The sequence below is a fragment of the Thunnus thynnus genome, chromosome 6, assembly GCF_963924715.1.
Source record: "Thunnus thynnus chromosome 6, fThuThy2.1, whole genome shotgun sequence".
Lineage (NCBI taxonomy): Eukaryota > Metazoa > Chordata > Actinopteri > Scombriformes > Scombridae > Thunnus > Thunnus thynnus.
In genome coordinates, this window is record NC_089522.1 from 18,335,087 (window position 1) to 18,355,737 (window position 20,651).

A 20,651-nucleotide genomic window follows, 5' to 3' on the forward strand; every position below is an offset into this window, starting at 1 on the left:
TTTTTGATGTCATTCACATATACATGCACACAAACAGTATCACTTTCTATCATAACTGTATTCAAAACCCAACACCACATTCAGGTTTAATAGAAATGGCAAATGAACATAGTCCATATTAAGATGAAAAATCCAAAAAAGGTTTTTTTGTTTTTTAATTGCAGTACACACAGTATAGGCCTGGGTGAGTCATTAAAACTCCACACTTTCTCTCTTCATAGGACCAATATCAATCCATAAACTAGCTTCTATTTTATTACAGTTTTTAATTGTATTTTATTTAATACACCAATAAAAGTACACATGGAGTGCATTTTTATTTGCTGCTGGTTTTAAGTGGCTATATGCACGACAGGAGGCACTCAACAAGATATTATAGAGTAATTCATGATAATTATTTTCACATACAAAGTATTTATTAGTATTTTCTTTATGAATTTCATATTCAAGTTCTCTACATAAGAGGAAAAGTAAATTCAACTTAATATGGGTTAGTTTACAATTAGTGATGTGCTGGGACACTGGGGGAGGGGGCTGTCAAAGCCTCTCAGGGATCCAAATAAGCTTGAGTCAGCCCTGGTTAATGATTTACATCAACTAGAGTATTATTCTCTCCCATAATGACAAGGTGCAGTAATTGGAGGAAAAGGCCTTGCCAATGCAGCCGGCACATAACAGTGATTCTATTGTAAAAGCAGATGTAATGGCCTCTTGACAAAATGTCACGAGACTGACAAAGAGACTTAAACCCTCTTATTCTCGACATGCCACCAACTGCTGACAATAAGCTCCTGTTTAATGGTACAGATTATGGGCTGACATCTGATCTGGATTCCTGTGGGTCCCATTGGTCCCGCAGGAGTCCCAGACACACTAAAGTCTGTTTTCAATAAGTGACATCAGATCAGTACTGCTCAGTGAGGGTTGATGATGAACATTTTTAAGACTCGCCTGCCCTACATGCACCTATTTTGGGTGCTTTAATACTCTGAATTGATTGACTGAAATGTGATTGTATAAAAGTGACAGGACTGGGAAAACATTGGTGATGGCAAAAGTCATGTTTGTGAAGGGGAAGGAGAACAGGACCAGGCAGGACGGGGGAAACATGTCAACCTGTTGACCTCTTGTTGGACTGATGTTGTCCCTTCATTTGGCCACTGGAGGGGAGTATTACCTAAGTCATGGGTGTTTCAGAGGACAAGGCCACAACTTTCTTGGCACTGACTGATGAAAAAGCGTGACTTCCCAGCCAACAAGCAAGCTTTTTTTTGTAAGCATACAAGTGTTTTGGTTTGGTTTTTATTGGTCCTTTCAGTTTAGGAAAGCTGCTCAGAACACAAAAGTCACTTTCATCTTCAACTAAACCAAAAATATAATAATAATAAAAACTATACCACAAAACCTTTAAGCTTTAGAACAAAACTAATCAAGAAGAGAATTGATGACTCACAAGTATTCACTGGAAATGGAAAAATGCCTGAGAAGGAAACAAACAGTACAGTAGATGATAGATTGCCTAACTTCAGCTGAATTTCCTTGGAGTTTTTTTTCTTTTTTCAGACATGTGCAAACATGTCCATAACTCAACCTGCCCATACAAAGTTCTTTCTCTTCCCCAGTGAGGTCTGGGGCATCAGTGGAGATCAGGTAATTATAGGTAGTTAATTTTCCAAGCTTTTAGAAATACATAAAATACATTTGTCTTGATTTTAAGCCTGTCTGAAATAATAGCTTGGCATTGGCATGACTTTTAAAGAGGTATTCACCCTTCATTTTTATCATTGTTTAGTCAAGGTGTAAGCCTCAATCTACCTCTATTTCATGCCTCAATAATTTCCATCTCTGTCTCACTCACTCAGGAACTGGCTGGAGGGCAGACTCTTATAAGAATTATTTATTTTAGTCTCTAGAGTGTAGGTGTTGGAGAAAGAAAAAGAAAAGAAAAATTTTGCGTTATTTACATCACTCTTGCCTGACTTTACAGAGCAGCAGAATGGAGATGCAGAGGACGATCTTTACTACAGGAAGAAGGGTCTACTTGATCATAGCATTAATATTATACAATGATGATGATCATGTATGTAGTGAGAATGGAAAATAATGCTGCATACATGTAAGTGCAATATCCTTGTTAGTGTGAAATACTTCTACAGATCAGAACTGAGATATACATTTTGCATCTTATATTAGAGTTATTCATAATCTTGAGAAGAAAGTAGGAGGAATAAAACAACGGGATGTGCAGAAAAGTGGGATTGTTCCTAGAGTATTCCCTTTACAGCTCACAAACTGCATTTACACAAGTTTGCCACTAGATGGGGCGCCTCATCTTTCTAGAATGAAAATTGCACAAGATGGTAGTTTAATCAGAGACAGTAAGAGTGGAATAATCTATCATGGATTTTACGTAAACCTGCTTGTAAGCAGATACTTTATTACACTCATAAACTATTTGCTTCACTTCTTTAATCTATTATTGACCTCTGTTAGTATCAACAAAGATTTGTTCTTTTGTTCAAACACAAGAAGGCCTAGGCCAAATTAGTTGTAAACTGGTCTCAGTTTAATACCTGATAAACTTTAAATGCTGCAGTTCTTCAGTTGTCAAGTAGACCCAGACTCAGCCAATTAGGTGACCTACTTGATCTCAAATGCTGTTACTATTGGCTGCTGTTTTCCGTCCATGAGCTAATAGAAGCAAAGGAAAAACTACATCAATCCACCTGGTGAATAGCTGGTGCGTAAACCTGTGCTTATTAGCCTCTTTTATAACTTAAAAGAGTCATATATGGATTCAAATGTCACAGGTTCAATGAGGAGCCTATAATTTAGATATTTCTGCACATTAAAGAGCGCAGATTGTGTACGGAAGCCCTTCTGCTGTATTCACATGTGATTGTCCATCCAGCACCAAAGCCTCTCAGTCAGGTGAGCAGGGGACATATTAGCTTCAGTGTAGATTTTGTTAAGACTTATTCTGTTGGCTTTGTTAGGCCTTTATTTTAGAGTTATTTTTAATCATAGTTGGAAACATCAGGCATAATTCTTCATCATAGAATATATTTAATAATCTGATTGCAAAATAATCAGGAGGTGGGCTAATTCTTACTGCAGCACAAATATGCAAATTGAATGTAAGACCTCCAACTTGTATCTCACGTCATTATCTACTGTAGGCTAATACTTTATATTAAAATTACTTCTTTTTTTACACAATACCTCAACAAAACTTGCAGGTAAGACAACACCATTTGTTACCTACAATATGCATTTTGTGCAGTAATAACTTTTTCAAAAGAATCGTTGCATTATTAAATAAATATAATAAAATAAAATAAGTCACATATTTCGGTACTGAACCACTGAAAATGCTTTCATTATAGGTTTTCAAACTTTTAAAGTTACTTCAGGGAAAATAAATCACTGTGATTTAAATCACTAAATGTTTGCTTTGCTTTGTAAGCTTAGTTCAGTTGAGTCAATTAGTCCTGTAATTAAGTAAATCTACAGAACATATTACAAAACAAGTTTATAGAATGTAATAATGGATTAGGCTACTTATTCAGAGGACCTACCTCAATAGTCAATATAGATTGCATATAAATTATTATCATTTTTATGTACTTTAGGGGTGGATGAAAAAATCGATGATAATGAATCTCGATTCGTATGTCTTACGATTCTGAATCGATTCACTAACGTCAAAAATCGATTTTCTAAATGTTAGTTAATAACGTGATGTTGACAGGATGAAAAAGGCGGAACTCAACTTGCGAGGGCAGTGCAGCACCCGGACAGTCTACAGCGTGCACACGCAAGAGTTATCTTGTAGTTCAACTTCAAAAAAGGCAAGCAATTAATTACTAAATAATTACCTTTGCGAGACGAACGTGAAGTATATTGTGAACTTTCTACGCCTTCACTCGTGGAGCAGTGAACTCCAGCAGTAACAAACGGGACCGGCTGACCAACATACACTGCAGCATTAAACAACTTAAACCAACTCTGAGGTGAAGAAAATACCTCGGTGCTCAGTCTGTTTCACCTCATAAACTCTGCGCCCGCTCAGTGTCTTGGACAGTGATGGCTTTCCCCAGAGCTAACGGTGCTCTCCACTGCCGGAGACACTCCACCTCCCCCTCATCTTGTTATTCTCATACAGACAGGAGACTGTAAGCTGCTTTAAAATTAATTAAATCATTAATGGATGCAGTTAACTTTTTTAAAACGAAAAGGCGGTGGAACATTTGTCTTATCTGCCAGTTATGTTTCATATTGTATTTCAGTGGAATAAGGACACTAGTAAATAGTTTGTCACAGTATACTGGAGCAAGAGACTGAAAATAGTGCCTCCTTTTTTATTTATTCAATCAAGAGTTGATTCTGAAATGAATCGGACACCAAGAATTGGAATCGAATCGTGAGATTCCCAAATATTCACACCCCTAACGTAAAGTATATCAACATTACCATATTCCTGTGAATATTATTGCTTTTTTATATATGTACTACACCTAAGCATTGAAACAGAAGGCCCCTTTAGCAGGCCTGGATTTCTATTTCGAAACAATGTCCTGCATCTAGCATTTTATGAGTCTGTGTGCGCCTGTGTAAATATATCTGTACATACAAGCTCCTGCAAGCTCAACTAAGCTGCTCATGTTATTGATAGTAGGAGAAATAACACTGCAAGTGTGTCCCTGTGTGAACTGGGTGTGAGCACCAAAACACACTGTTATCAGACTCAGCTGTCACACTCAGTTAAAGAAAGACTAACATCACAACTGTGGCACAGCCTTTAAAAAGCTCTGCGTGATGTCTCGGGCAATGATTAACTTGTATTTTACATTAGATCCACTGCATGATGCTTCACTGTTGCTCATTATAAGTGCTGAAGGAATGCTGTAAACTACTGAATGGCTGCTGTGCATTCAGAGTACATCTGCCTCTACAACTGTACACTACAGTCTAGCTGTGACTATATTTGTCCTCCCCTCCTTCTCTCTCTTGCAAGGGGACAGGAGAATCAAGAGTTGGATGGCTGCCAAAAGAGGCCGGCCCGCCATGCAGCTGAAACTTTTACAAGCCAAGCAGGAAGAGACACAGGGAGCGATCGAAAAAGAAAAGGACGAAAAGAAAAAGTGAGAGAGACATCCGAGCTCCTTTCTCTGCCTCTCCCTGTCTCTCTCCTCTCTGTGTCTGTCTGTCTCTCCTCTTTTCTTATTCCTTGTTAAAGCCGTACTGTATTTGCCCGCCTTCGTTGGCAGGGGGTAAGTGTAGGGCTGGAGTAAGGGACGGGAGGGGAAGAGAGAAGTGGGGGGGACATTGGGTTCAGAGAGTTCAGCTGAGGAGAGAAATAAATTCATAAACAACAAAGGAGACGTGACGTCAGGTTGAGGGGCTGTCCAACCTGCTGGCTGAATCTGAGCCTCCATGGAAGAACCGGATTGTTCGTACCACATGTGTGTGGACTATTGTGGTCTGTTTTGTCTCCGCAGTGAGTGTTTGAGGACCGGTAGAACCCTCCAAAAATGTGTGTGTTTGTATGTGTGTGTATGTGTGTATGTATGTATGTTTGGTCACTTTGAGTACTCAATAATTCAGGTATTACAGTAACTGCCACGAGGAATTAACTGTTTCGCTTGACAAAGACAAAACAAGATTAGTTTTTTGCCCTCAAGTGGTTGCTGTAAGTTTTAAAAGAGAGGGAAAAGTGTTTGTTTGCAGTTTCATGGTAAAAAAGTATTCGTTTTTTTTAAAGAATTATTCCCAGCATTTTTAAAAATGACGTCATTTCAGATGTGTGCTCTGTTTGGTTGGCTCTGCTTGGGATACCCGCTCAAACGCCAGTGATTGGTCCACAGTCAGGCTATAGAGAAGGTCGGCCATTTATGAACAGATGGATTTATGTTTTCTCTCCTAATGACTGAAGTCATCTAGAGGCGACTGCTCGCTGATCCAAGATCTGCATTGGTGTTCAAGTGTCTTGCTGGTGTGAGAAAGCAAAGGGAGACCTGGGAAAGATGCCAACGACTGAAAAAAAAAAAAAAAAAAAGTGACATTCTCTGAAATATCCACCCTCCTCGCTCATTGATTCATTTAGCTGAACTCCCTCAAACCCCTCCCACTGAGGAGGGCTGATATTATCCCTGATGGAGGGAGAGGACGAATTGAGGGAAGGATGGAGGGAGACGCGGAGAAAAGCAGGCAGAATAAAGATGTCGAGAAAGACAGTAAGTCTCCCGGGACTCCTCTTTCAGGCAGGAGAACTTGACAACAATTGTCCATCAGTTTATAGAGTTCGGATCTCAAGCCAGTTTGGGCTTTTTTTTGATCTATTGATTGTCAAAATGTGGTAAGATGGAACAATATGGCAGAAGTGTTGAGATTTGCTTGTCTCTCTCGCCATCTGTCTGTTGCTGCAGGATAGTATAAGTACGGTACAAGGCGAGCGGTGTGTTTTGAATGTTAGATGATTAACATACAAATGCTCTGAGTACTCCCAGCTGCTGTCCCACTGTTTTGTGTCACTGTGTTGTCTGCTCACAACAATTTACACGTCCTCTCTGTCTTTTTCTTGTCTTTCTCTCTCACTCTCTTTCTTAACTCTTTTTCTCTGACTCCTCCTCTTTCTGTTCCCCCTCTCTCTCTCTCTCTCTCTCTCTCTCTCTCTCTCTCTCTCTCTCGCTACAGCATGTCCCTCCCTTCCTCTTTCTGTGTCTCTACGCCCCCCCTCCTTTTTCTCTCCTTCCCTCTTGGCAGCAGTGCCAAAGTGGGCAGGCGGACCGAGGCAAACACAGCACAGGGCAGAGCAGAGGGCGATCCAAAGGCTGGCGAATTGATTATGTGTATGTTTGTGTTTTGAACTGTCCTGCATCTGTTTATTTGTGTGGTTGTCTCCGTTTTGGTCATACGCAACTGCAAGTAATGTGAGTCTATTGCGAGTGTGATTTGGAGCTCTTTTTTTTTCTTCTTGTTGTGCACTGTTTGATACTGTGGCTTGTGTGCGTTTTGTGTGTGTGTTATAGGGCTGTGTGTGAGCAGACGTCCCTCTGTCACCCCGTGTACGGACAGACGCACTCACGCCAGTAGGAGGGGATTGTGGGAAGGGGGTGTAGCTCTCAGAGGGTGTGCTCAACTCCTCTCTTTTCCCTTCTTCCCGCCATCACGGCCCTCTTCTCCTCCAGTCCTCCGGCCCGCCCGCCGCTCACATACAGGCTCCAGGTATTTTTCTTTTTTATCCTGCGACACCTCTTCCCATCTATTTCACTGGCCTATAATCTTTGTCCTCCACTTCCTTTCGCCCTATTCTCTGTCCTTCATCACGGTCTTCGTCCTGTAAACGTGTCTCCCGTCGTCGGTTGCCACGCCGCACTCCGCTCGCCGCCATTTTGGCTCGATGGACATAACAGGAGAAACTTTTCTGGGGCTCAGAGGGACACCTTGACTCCCTGCTGACCATCTCCTGTCTTTCGCTTCCTTCATCTCTTTCTCTCTTTCCCTGTCCCCCTCTTCCTCTCCCTCTCTGCTCCAGGACAGCAGGCTCTGACAGGGTGGTAAACAGTCTTTCTGTGGCTTTCCTTACTGAACAGGTGTCTCTTTGTAGACTGGAAGGAGGAAGGACAGGCCTCCTCGGTTACTTTCTGACCTCAGAGGGTTGACCGAGTCATAGAGCTGTTGTTGTGTTCAGGTCAGTATGAGTTTAGCTGCTGACCAGTGTCGACGGGTTGCACCCACAGGACAATTGAGACGCTTGGCAGGTCTCTTATCATCCCGAGCTGTTATGATAAGTAATATGAGGGTAATATTTACTTTGTTTCTCATTCCCCTCGCACACTGTTTGCACGTTCTTCCACCATGAAAACTCAGCTATGTGGCAGTTGTTTCACAGGAGCATGTGTGTGTGTGCGTGCGTGAGTTTTATCTCCCTGTGATCTTTAGGTGTGACAGTTTGTGAAAAGGTGGCAACTGTAATGTTTGTCTTGACACACTAGGTCATAGACTATTGTATATGATACTTTGCACTTCAGAGGAAACACAAGCAGAAATGAAACCGAGTTAGGTCAAACACAGACGACACTGTAAAGAAAAAGACAGATTGTTTACCAAAAATTGCAGTTTAATGTGCGTTTCCTTTAGTTTTGTCCTTTTTTCGCACTTTATCAGTAAGGCTGTTGATTTACTATCACCAGTGTTACCTACCGTCGAAAACTCCCCCAAAAAAAGTAAAAATAAACCGCTGTATTTATCTGATTGATGTGTATCTTATGTAGCTGCAAGGAAATAAGCTAATTATTCATATTACACTGCGTATTTTGTTGAAAGTCTCATGTCAGAAACCAAAACGCCACTTAACCGAAGCAAAATATCATTGTTGCACTCTCCGTTTTAGACAAAACAGGATATGTAAATTCAACGACAACCGATTAGATTGTATAATCTACATTTAGAGAGAAAATTTAACACCGATTGAAATGATATGAAATATCAACATTTTGTATGTACAATTAGGAATGTAACCAGACTGCTTATTGTCAGTACTGTATCTTGATCTAAATAGGGATTGGTGTTAAGATGGCGCCTTCATGCCACGTGTTTAAGAAACAGAGAATATGGGCAGACCCTTTCAACATACCCCTCACAATTCGTGGGCTTACTACTCCCAATTCCTCAGCATTAGCCTCTGTCACTTCAGATTGCTCAGTTTTGGCATTAAGAGGCAAATTAATACATTAAAAAGATGAAAAAGTTTCTAAAAGACAATCTCTTTATGGATATAAACATGTGACAGTGATGAGAGGAAAATGTTAAGAAAGAAGAAGCTGGAAAAAAAAGAGAGAGAACAAGGGTTACAGAGACAGAAAGAGAGGTAGGGGTGGGAGAGCTCTTTCCCCGCCCCTCTCTTATCCTCAGATGAACTTATCGTGTTGCCTCATAATGTTTCTGAGTTTTTCTCCTAGAGGCAGTCAGGCTAACTTCCTGCATTCAGCCTCAACATAGCTGATTGGCTGATATCTCGGCTGACCGGCCGCTGTTTGCAGCAAGGCAACAGGAAGTTTCTCTTCTCATGCAGGAAGCTGCAGCTGTTTCGTCCTGACATACACCGCTTTGCACTCTTGCACACAGACTCTTTGTATACACGCAGACAAATATGCACGCACACCCGCTTTGAAAGGGCATACCTTTTAAAAGTGTGTTTTGGGTGTATATTCTGTGTGTACATGTGCATGTGTGGCCTGCTCTATGTGGCATCAGTGAATGCTATAACATGTGGGCGTGTAGCAACATGCCAGGCCAGGCATCTGAGCTATCAGAAACATTTGAAACCATGGTAACCACACATCTCATCAGCACATTAGCAAAAGCATAGACAAGTGGAAAAGAGGAGAAGGGATAGATGAAGAGGAGGAAAGAAATCCGTGATGTATATGGTCTTCATTCAGAGGTTTTACTAACACACTGGAGAGTATAGCTGAACAATTCAGAAATTGTCCTCTTTTTACTTTTATCAGCTAATAACTCACATTCTCTTGAAGTAGTACATTTATGTAGATATATAAAATGCATTCCTAATCTCATGACGAATTAACCTGAGATGCTTATCTATAAATCTAAAAAACTGAAGATGTACAAAAGCAGAATGACTTGCCACCTTTTTAAAATACTGATTATTGAACTTAGCTTCACTTCTACTTGTGTATCTATGTTTGAAATGATTGTTGGACACTGTGATAGTCAACACAATGGCTCCTTTATACTCCTGCCTTATCTGGGTCATACTATCTTTTCATCAAACACGTTGCCCGACATGTTTACCTTGCTCTTATGCCCGTGAGTCCAACATTTGTGTGCAAAACAGAGATGTTGATGGCAAAGGACTGAAAGTATTTCCATTTAATTAGCATTTAGTAAATCAGGATCAGATAGCTTGAGCTTTTTCCATGTGTACAGGTCAAGCAACTGTGCTGTGTCTACCAGTGTGTGGTTGCGTGTGAGTACGTGCATTTCTATATGCATGCTTACTTGTGAGCATGTGTCCTGTGTGTTTGCGGCCGATTAATGAGGATATACAGAACATCAGTGTAGGCACCGTGCCAAGTGGGCACGGAAGAGGCTCATCGCTCTCGTCCTTCGTCCTTTAATGTAGGAAACAGGCATTCCTCAGGGAATGGGGGAGATAAAAAAGCAGGTACGATAAAATCACCATAGCGCTGTGTAGAGGATAAGCCTACTTTCTCGTATCTGCCAGATGCCTGGACTCTCTGCAGTACGGCTGGACAAGAGTTAGACAAAACTGGCGCATCCGTTTGGATCTTTTCAACTGTAGGAATTCTTCTTTCTGCCATTTATTGTGTGGCATACTTCCTCTGCCAACACCAGCTCCCTTACCCCTCCTTCTCTTTGCCCACCATCACCACCTCCTTCCTCCCTCATTGAAATTCTGCCTGGTACACAGACACTGCCCATTCTTGGCACAGAGCTCAGAGAGAAAGCAAAGAGAGAGAGAGAGGGAGAAACACACAAGAACCTTTACCAATCGTCTGGTGCCCCCTCCGTTGTGTCTGTGCCAAGCATTCATCCCGTCTCGCGGACCAAGGGACCAGGCAGTCCAATAGGTATTTCCCTGCCTCTGCTTCCTGCGAAAAATCTGCTCCAATTCCGAGGAGTTTTGTTGGCAACTGAGTGTGCTGTGTGTGTTTGGGGATTTGCTAATTAATTTGTGTTTACGTCGTTTGCATTGGATGAGGAATAAATCCGACGAATGGTGCATCCTTTCACAGTGGGTGAGAGGAAGCTAAGGCCTATTGTTTCCATAGTGTTTTTCATCTTAATTTCCGCATGTTTTTTGATTTGTGAAAAATGGTGCGCTTTTTTTTTTTCTTTTGGTATGTGTGTGTTTTGATAGCGCAGCAGATTTAGGTTGATGTTGGAATTTTGTAAAATCTGTATAATAATAAATGAGTAGTAATTCAATTTAGCGGCCATTTTGATTCCACAAAAGTGCAGAATAAGTAGATAGTTTGATCATAACAACTTGCCTTCTGTGTTTTGTAGGTGTTAGATATGTCTTTTTTAATTTTCTTGAAAGGCCTTCGTACTTGACAGTTGTGGCGATATAGAAAAACATATTGTGGTCGGTTACAGCAGAGCAGCGTTATCAGAGGGCAAATGAGGACAAGGTCCCTGTTTCTTGGCTTACACAGAATAGCGCTAATGTGAATTTACTACCATTGAGCCATAATTCTGCTGTGACAGATGCACAGACAGACTGTCTGATAGAAAGATGAGATTAACTAAATGGGCCACATTTCTTCCTTTTCTTGTCTTTTCTTCAGCTTCTGTCAGCTGCCCCACTGACTTGTGGCACTTTTATTTTCGAGCTGTTGACAGAGAAAATGATTTGCCCGAGAGGAGCCATGTGTGCCCCTTTTATGTGCCACAGACAAAGTCCACCATCACAGACAACAGCGCCCAATAGAGCTCACATGACTGACCGAGTTTGGCCTCAGTGTTTCCAAAACAGTCTGGAATTGTTCACGGAACAGGATGCCAATTTTTACAATTAACCCAGAAGCACAGAATTCCCCACAAGCATTTAATGTTTTCATTCGAGGCCAGGCTCAGATGTCCTGTTAAATCTTCATTAATTTGACCCATTTCCCCACAGTACACTATGTTATATCACTATTAGTCTGTTTCTCTCGAATACAGCGCCAGTCAGGGGACGATTCTTGGCAACCAAACAGAGCTTGTAGATCTGTCACTGGCATGGTGGCAGAGTTGGGCATCATGCCAACACACCCCCACCCCCCTACTGTCTGTCTGGTCTTCTGTAATCAGACTAGCAGGGTCTACTGCATGCTAACTATGGGCTGGTCTGGACCAAGTCTCTGGGGTCGGGGCTGTATGCTAATTTATGCAAGTAGCATACCTCCTAACCCTTTCTCTCTCTATTTGAGGCCCAGGTCTGGCATTAGTCTGGCACTCATTAACCCTTCAGTTGCTGCCATGTTAACCTGCTGGACCATCCTGACCTTTATACTGTAAAGGTTTAGCAGGATGAACAACGGGTTTCTTTCTGAAATGAATAAAAGTTTAAGAGACAAAAATACTTTCTGCTTGTACAGTGAGAGTGCCTTAGAGGTTTTTTTTTATCAAACCAAAAATGTTGCTGGTATCAGTAAAATCACAGGGACATTTTCTCTGTGAACTTTCCAGCTGTCTGATAAGTAATGTTAGAGTTTCTCTCCCACTCAGTACCTGAGATAGTGTGCTGTCTGTGTCTGTTGGCTTCCTCTCCAAGCTTGGCACAAGATTGATTCTCCATCACTCTCAATAGAACAGCCGCTCTTCCTTCATCAAGAGACAGCAGACTCAGAAAAAAAACCCTGAAAGGTAGACCGTACAATGTTTTTAAGCAGACCTAAAATGGCCGATATGCAAGACGCCATTTTGTGTTTCCTTGTTTTGTTTTGGGGGGCAGAATCCCAGCCTTGTATTCAATCAGAGGCAGCTGGTGGCAGCCATATTTGCAGGCATCTGTGTGTGTACCTCCGTCTGAGAAGCAGCAGCCAGCCTACACAGGGATAGCCCACTGGAATGAGCTCAGTTTTTGGCAAAAACGGAAACGAATTCCTGGCACAGAGTCGAGCAGCTTTTTTTCTCTTTCGATCACATGCCAGAGTCTCAGGAAGCCAGTGAGTTGTTTGTTGGGCTTTCACACATTAGTGCTCTCACTTTTCGATGTCTGCTTACCGTTAAATTATTTGTCTTTGATTTATTTTAATGGAACGGATATCTCGAAGACATTCAGTGCCGCAACAAAAAAAGCTTGGTTGATTGGTGAGGATGTGCCAATAAGCCAAATCTCTGAGGCTCTTCTTTTGTTAAGGAGTGATAAACATTTCTTAAAATATTGGCAGTTTAAGACTTGTTGTTTTCAGCCATAAGTCGTGATTTTGAACCATTTCCAAGAACCGATTTAAACGACAACAAAGTCAGACAGGGATAAAACCAAAATACGATTACTCTCTTTTCTGCAGGGATTGAATTTTAACACATCGATCAAAAATGTCACGTAAATATACACTTCAAAATTGGCCATCCTTCACACCCTATCCAGTTTTATCTTGCATGTATTTTATAGAGAAGACTAGTTAATTAAGATAACCCTCTCTGTCTTTTCTTCTTTGTACCATTGCAGGAGTGTTACCTTTGTGGATCTTTGATGCTGAAGCAACGTGGATGCTGTCCTTGGGGCTGAGGTAGTAGATTGAATAGTTGTGGGGTTTTGTAACCTCTTTTTGAGATAACTATACAATCTACTGTCTTTCCCAAGGAGACAGCTGAGTCAGCCACTCACCGACTGTCATCTCCAGATGGGCAATCATGCCGTCCAGTCAAAACATACGCTTGCAGCAATCAACATAATGAATTGTGACAAGCAGTGTTTTTGCCAGAACAGGTTTATTAGGTGGGGTGTGTTTAATTTGGGCTCTGTCAGGGTGAGGTAGTAGGTTGTATAGTTTGGTGGGTGGGACCGCACCCTGCTCAGGTGATAACTATACAGTCTATTGCCTTCCCTGAGGGGCTCACTGAACACTCGTGAATATTCAACACACTGTCCCGTCTAAATATCACATTTATTATTCGATATTACAAAAAAAGGAGCAGGTACATACGTGCTGGAAAGGATTAGTGTTGAACTGATTGAACCTGTCGCATGACTAACCTAAAAATATGTACATGTCAATAAAGTCGTACTTGCCTCAAATCAGTTGTCCAAGATGTTGAGTTCTTGAAATTGTTTGTTAGTCGCCCAGTATGATTCTGATGGTTTCATGGTTTGTGTACAACAGCACCTTGAGTTTGTTAGTCTAGAGACCCCTCTAGTGGAGACACAGGAGATAGCTTTGACTAGAGGAAAGTTTGCAGAAAGGGGGTAGTCAACCGTATGCCATCGCACACCAAGAGTGTGCAGGTTTTAATTCAAAGCAAACACTACAAGTATGGTTTTCACAAATTCAAACACTCACTGGGTGCCTGCATTTCCTCAGCCTCACATGGTTATATGTAATAAAGCATTTAATGACTGTTTGATTGTGTGAGTGTGGAAAACATTTGACACAATTTCCCATGAACTCAAATCTCAAACATCCTTGACTTAAAACGTCCCTGTGGATCTTTGTTTTGTGGTGTTATGGTGTAGCCCTCCCTCCTGATCCACACGTCTCTGTATGATTGGTTCGGTGGCCTGTACTTGATCGGCGAACTTGCTTGTCCCCATGGCAACTGTTTAGCCTCATCAGGAAGCGACTCCATATTTGACTGTAGGCCTGTTGGATTTTTGGGATGCGGTAAGCATAGACTACAGGGTTGACAGCTGAGTTGGCATGAGACAGAAGAATACCTGGAAAATTTGGATGTGTTACTGTTAGACTTATATTCACTGTAACTGAAATTGCATAATACATATAAAAAAAATCATAAGAATGGAGCAACTATGCAAACCAATCTTTAAACATAAAAACAAATAACTGCAGAATATGTAAGGAGAAGAAAAGCTACAGTCACCTGCCTGTGTATAGTGTCCCCTGCGTGACAGCTTGAGGACCATGAAACAGCAGCAGACAGTTCATCAGGTGCAGAGGAATCCAGCAGCTGGCAAACAAAATGAGAACCAGAGCCAGGGAGCAGGCCAGCCTCCTCTCCCTGAGCAGAGAGGCCTGGGCTTGAGGACTGCTGTCTTTTAGACGGCCCTGCAGACTCCAGAAGATTCGCATGTAGAGGAGGGTCATGACCAGCAGGGGCGCCATGACACATCCCAGGAAGTTGAAGTAAACCATGAAAGGAAGGGAGATAACAGAGAGGAAGGTGCAGGATGGAGAGATGAAGGAAGAGGAAGATGTATTTGTGGAATCAGATGGTAGAATGGAGTAGTTGTGCCAGCCAAACAGTGGGGTGAACCCCAGCAGACAGGAAAGTATCCAGCACACAGACACTGCCAAACATGTTCGCTTCTGTGTGGCCATTGCTTTGTATCTGAGGATGAGTGATTAAGAAGAAAGAGGGAATGAAAGAAGATTATTTCAACAAAACAAGTGAGGATGTGTTGTATATTGCTTTTCTTCCTGTAAACAAGTGTTTCATAGTGAGTGCATGGCTCACCTGTGCGGCGTGTGTAACCGAAGGTATCGATCAACAGCGATAGCTAGCAGGGACAGCACAGAGGCCTGCGTCAGCACGAGCACGACACAGCTGAGAAACAGGCACAGGTCAGGGGTCAGATTCACCCAGCCATCCAACAGTACAGCCAGGGGCACTGCGGCCACACCCACCAGGAAGTCTGCCACTGCCAAGGAAACCAGGAAGCAGAACGTTGGCTCCCGAAGGGAATCCCGTATGCCGACACACACTGCACACACGACCAATGTATTGCCAAGGCTACAGGCCACAGCAATCAGCACTTCTAGTACTGTGTAAGCCACCCAACTCCATTCAGCCATCACTGATGATGGGGACCAGAGACGACAGAGAAACTACAAAGTTTGATAGCACAGGTGTCCTTGAAGGTTGTGGACAGGTGTAATGGATTCCACAGTGAGGTCCAACATAATCCTTGTGTCTGTTGTTCAGATACCGTATTGCTGCTTTCAGCCTGTGGCTTCAAATGACCAGAAAAGCATTGAGCAGATGCTTTTTATATGCAAACATGCATGCGCCTCTGTGCACACACAACAACAGGCGTGCACTCCATGGAGACACCATCTGTTTTTCATTAGCTAGTGAAACTCCCCTCCTCACCCTAATAAATATGCCTCAGTAGCCTCGGTTGAAGGCTTCTGGAGGAGCCATGTCACATTTTTCACACAACAGGTGTGTTTGGTATTGTCAGTGGTGGAAGAAGTACTTAATAAAGTAACTTTAAATAACAATCTTGAAGATTTTCATTTAAATAAATGTCTTTTAAGTATGGAGCCCTCAAATTACGAATCCATGCCCACAGATTTGTAAACTGTACCCTCGAATTACACATCCATGCCCACGGATTTGTAAACCATGCTTTCTCATTACGAATCCATGCCCACAGATTTGTAAACCATGCTCTCTAACTACGAATCCATGCCCATGGGTTTGGGCGGAACCAGTGCTGGGGATTTTCAAAGTAAACGCATCAAGTTTTTTGGAGACACATTGAGCCGCTGCAGCCATTTAAGTGAGTCAATTTTATGTGTCTGTGGTCTTGTTGTGTGCATGACTTTATTTAGTTAACCTCTACAACCAAACACCGTTTAAATTGTTTACTTGCCCATCAGCGTAGCTAACTGTTAGCAGAAGATAATCAATGCTAGCAATGCTAATTGTTTTGTAGGTAAACTAGCTAGCTGTTGTGGCTAACAAATTGCTGTTGTATGCTAACGTTACTTTATTATTATCAACTGTTTTTCACCTCATTTGGATATTTGCTCATCTTAGTCTATGTGAAATGTCTACACTTATGATAGAAGTGAGTTAACCAGACCCTCTCCCCTATATATGTAAGGATTAGGGGTGTTTTGAAATGCATTTTTAATTTATGAAGTTATAGTGTGGTCTTTACGGAAGAGGATTAGGGCCATATCTGAAACATTTATTTGAGTTCAGAGTTTAAAATCTGACTTAAATCTCAGAACTCAATTAAATTTTTTATGTGGCCCTAATCTTCCGTAGGTCTTTGTGTTCACAAATGTCTATATTACCCGCACTGTTTGTGCGTGCGGACTACAAAGTAAATAAATGTTCTAAATAATATAATAAATGTCATGTGTCCCTATTGGACAGGTGTGGGTCCACCATGGGTAGGCGGATGTATAAATTCACCCTATGACTGCACCAGAATAAATAGCTAGGGGGAAACTAGAAGCTGGTAAATGGAGAGCAGAGTCCGTCATTTAGACAGTAACATATTTAGGTTGTTTTGGCTGCAGCACATTTGATTTGAAATTAAACAATGACTGAAACAAAAGTGCTGACTTGGTTTTAAGTAGTTTTATTGTGTTCACATCCATACCAGGTGAAAAGTGAAGCACCTGCAGCCCCCTTTTTTTTAGGTAGTCTGCCACTTTTAGGACAATGCCGGAGGAGGACGATCCTAAATATACAGCAAATGCAGCCAGGGAGTTTTTTATGACTCAGCAGTGGGATGTTCTCGACTGGCATTGTCATTCACCTGACCTCAGTCCAGCTGAGCAGGTGTACCACTCCCTGAAAAACAGACCAAAGGCAAAAGTCCAAAGTCCAGTTTGCAGTTCAGGTCTGGCAGAGAGGGAAGATATAAGTGTCCTCAGGGATCACAGACTTCAGACAGTCAATGACTGAAAATAGTTTGACACCAAATATTATATATCATGACTAAGGTTTGTTTTAATTGGTCAAATGATCTTTGGTTCACTAAAATTGGAAAACTTTAGTTAAAAGTAAAAACTAAAGCTACAATTCCTACACTGTTCATCAGTGGATGTAAACACCATCAAAGTAAAGAGGAAAGATTAACCTCATAGTCATTTATTTTCTTTATCTAAGCAAAACATTTTCTTTTATTACAGAGTTTCCAGAGGACCAGAGTGGAGAGCTTGTAAGACACCAGGGAAGACAGCTGTGGATGGAGTGTTGCTCATCTGGAATGCTTTTGCTGGGGTTTCATATCTGCTGTCTGAGTCTCTAACTGTACCTACCAAGACTGGCTTTCACAGTGAAACATACACTCACCAAGCACTTTATTAGGAACACCTGTACAATCTATTGTAATCCTATACAACAGCTCTGTCTTAAATTCTTCTATGAAGCCTATACATATTCTGTCCAACCTGAGGGTGTGGACAAAATATTAGGAACTCTTTTCTATATAATGCACTCCAGCACACCACCCACTGCAAATTTAATTGAATTTAAGCACTCTCTTTACATTTTATGGATGATTAGAAGAGATGGTCAATCTTTATACAGTTGATGTACAAATGTATTAATTATTCATCGTCTTGTTTTTGTCATATGACCTCTGTCTTCTTCAAGATAAATACAAGGTGTACTCTCTCTTTGATGTTGAAATTTTCATCCACTTTTTCTTGCTGATGGGCTAAGCACTTCAGTAGCTCGTAATAGTCACTACTTAAGTGTTTTGTGACTTCACCATCCTATAGATAGTGACAAAGGGAATGTCCTCATATACTTATATGAAATTTGAGGAATTTTAAACATTGAATATAATCTACAACCTCTGATTGGATGTAAGGCTTAATCCTGATTCTAAAAGATTCATTACGGTAAGATGTTCTGGTAGAAGGCTAAGGCTGGTGATATTTAATTTACTGGAAGTGAAATGTGGCAAAGAGCCCAAATTCAGACTTACTTAAAGGGAAACTTTGGTATTTTTCAACCTGGACCATATTTTCCTTCTTTTTGTGTCTAAGTGACTAATGGGGAAGCAATTTTTGAAATTGGTCCAGTATTGAGCGAGAGCGCTGCAGCCAGTAGCTGCGAAATGGACTGCAATGTCATCCAACGAAGGAATTGCACACTGTCATTCTATGTCCACTAAAAGTGCTTGTTTTTGCCACTGACATGCTCAGACTGTTATTATAAGTGTTTGGTAACTTTATGGAAAGGACCATACAGAGAAATAAAACATTTTTCTTTACCTTTCGCTAGTCTGATTGTTGTGTCTAAGTCTCGCCCAAGGAGAAGTCTCATTCTGATATCTCGCAAGAGTTGAGTTGTTTTCAAAATCAGCTAAATATTCAGCCATGACACAGTTGGAGAGAGGAGTGCCTGGAGGAGTTTGTTGTGTTGGAGTGCAGAAAGCGTAGCTTAGTTTTATCTAAAAGATCAAAGTCATGGCTGCATGCAGCAGATAATGCCAATGTCAACTTTGGAACACACCACTTTGTTTACCAGTTATTGAGCAGTGCCAATAATCAGCTGTCAGTGGATATTGAGTCAATTGTTTCAAAGACCTGCAGCCACTTGTCAGTATCTACTTCCCGAAGAGTGGAACTTCATGCATTTTTTGCCTTTGTTGACACTGAGTGGCATGATATTCTGCATCATGTTTGTACACGATGGCTCTCTCTTCATTCAGCTCTCGATTGTCTCCTGCAAAGCTCTTACTTCATACTTCAGGTCCCTTGCAGTGACCTGTCCTGTGGCACTGAAGATGATTTTTGAGAATGAAGAAAAAACTGGAGCTGCTGAGATTTATCTGTGCTTTTTCCACAACACAGGGTCTGTTTTTGACCAACCTGTAAAAAAGCTGGAGGAAACAAATCTCTGCAACACAAATGTTAACAAGGAAATCTGAAAGTTCAAAATAAAGATGCTTCAGTGGAAACAGGTTTTATGACTCTGTCATTGCATACATTGACAAGTGGATTGATTTCTCACCAGAAAATGTTATGGTGAAACTAAAACCGATTGGCCTCTATGAGGAGCTTTATTCACTGACCTGGAACAGGGGGTGGCTGTCTTCAAAATGACAGAAAGCAAGGCAAGTTTATTTGTGTAGCAACAAGGCTACACAAAAAGTTCAAAACACAAAAAGTGCTTTACATAAAACATCAAAGGCATTAAGACAAAGTACAAAAGAAACACATTATAAAAGGACATTTAAATATAATTAAAGTTATTAAAGAGTTAAGAGTATAGAAAATAAAAAAATAAGCTAAAATAGAATAAGACAGATAAAATACAATAATAAAAGTTATACCACAGTGCAAGAAATGAAACAAAAACCTCAAATTTGATTTAATAAAAGGCAGCGGCAAACAGAAAAGCCTTCAGCCTTGATTTAAAAGAATCGAGACAGTCAGTATGGACCAACTCTATGAAGAGTTCTGTGCTAGGTGGGAGGGGATACAGAAAGCCGGACAGGATACCACAAAATCTACCAGTAAGATGTGGGTGGCAGTTTTCCAAAAAATAGGGAAAGCCAACTTGATCAACATGTTCAAGATTGTGGCATTTGTCTTCAGTGTGCCAGGCTCATGCCTTTGTAGAGAGGATTTTCTCTCTGATGACCATTAAATGGTAAGACTCAAGAAACAGATGCAGCACAGAGCTGATCAAAAATGAACTTCAAATATCCGTGAACTGTGCCTTTTCATGTCATGTTCTCTCTGGCTGTGCAAAAGGACAAAGGACTGCTTGAATCAGTCAAGAGCAGCAAAAAATATCCATGGAAAAAGTAGACTTGGTGAGTCATATTCCTATTTTCATCTTTTGCGCTTGATTTTTTTTTTTTTTAAAGCCATGGACTAAATTAAATATACACATTTTTTTGCCTCTCTACTTGAACAAGAATATATAAGTACACAGTATATTCACACATCACCATACCCACACCACCGGGGAACGCCACCATTTGGCCCTTATTTGGTAGTGAGAAAGTTGGCAACCCTCGGATCAGGGTAACTGTCTTACTCCTTACTTAATGTACCAGACTCAACATGCTATGCAACTAATATATTGTTAAAATTCAAATTTCTTAGCATCTTATCACTTATTGTAACACACTTAAAATACTTTAAATCTTACTTCTGGTAATTTACTGTGAATTGTATTTAGCTGGTAGTTTCCCCCTAGCTGTTTCCAGGTTACCCTGGTGCAGTCTTAGG

General features: G+C 41.1%; 1 protein-coding gene and 1 long non-coding RNA gene across 7 annotated transcripts; one reads left to right on the top strand and one right to left on the bottom strand.

Annotated features, from left to right (window-relative positions):
* Positions 1–5,390: 5,390 nt before the first annotated feature.
* LOC137184553 (uncharacterized) lies at positions 5,391–18,679 on the top strand. Of its 5 annotated transcripts, none has more exons than XR_010928683.1 (6): positions 5,391–6,236; positions 6,697–6,851; positions 7,032–7,227; positions 13,208–15,104; positions 16,094–16,909; positions 17,589–18,679. It is a non-coding gene; the product is annotated as an uncharacterized lncRNA (long non-coding RNA). The 5 variants fall into 5 exon arrangements; XR_010928682.1 differs by having other exon boundaries at positions 5,424–6,236; positions 16,094–16,219; positions 16,825–18,679; XR_010928681.1 differs by having other exon boundaries at positions 5,424–6,236; positions 16,094–16,219.
* On the bottom strand, positions 14,141–15,509 carry LOC137184551 (adenosine receptor A1-like). 2 transcript variants are annotated; one of them, XM_067592336.1, is made up of 3 exons: positions 15,172–15,509; positions 14,582–15,045; positions 14,141–14,413 (listed from the first exon to the last, which is right to left on the bottom strand). In XM_067592336.1, the coding sequence occupies exons 1-3, from the start codon at positions 15,507–15,509 to the stop codon at positions 14,202–14,204; spliced, it is 1,014 nt and encodes a 337-aa protein (XP_067448437.1). In that variant the 3' UTR covers positions 14,141–14,201. The 2 variants fall into 2 exon arrangements, with proteins under 2 accessions (XP_067448437.1, XP_067448436.1); XM_067592335.1 differs by having other exon boundaries at positions 14,578–15,045.
* Positions 18,680–20,651: the final 1,972 nt, after the last annotated feature.

Bases quoted from the DNA above. Each gene is read 5' to 3' on its own strand.
- LOC137184551 (XM_067592335.1), bottom strand. From the start codon at position 15,509: ATGGCTGAATGGAGTTGGGTGGCTTACACAGTACTAGAAGTGCTGATT. The intron at 15,046-15,171 runs GTGAGCCATGCA...ACTCATCCTCAG, and splicing joins CGGTTACACACGCCGCACAG to ATACAAAGCAATGGCCACAC. The intron at 14,414-14,577 runs GTGACTGTAGCT...CAAATTTTCCAG, and splicing joins GGGACACTATACACAGGCAG to GTATTCTTCTGTCTCATGCC.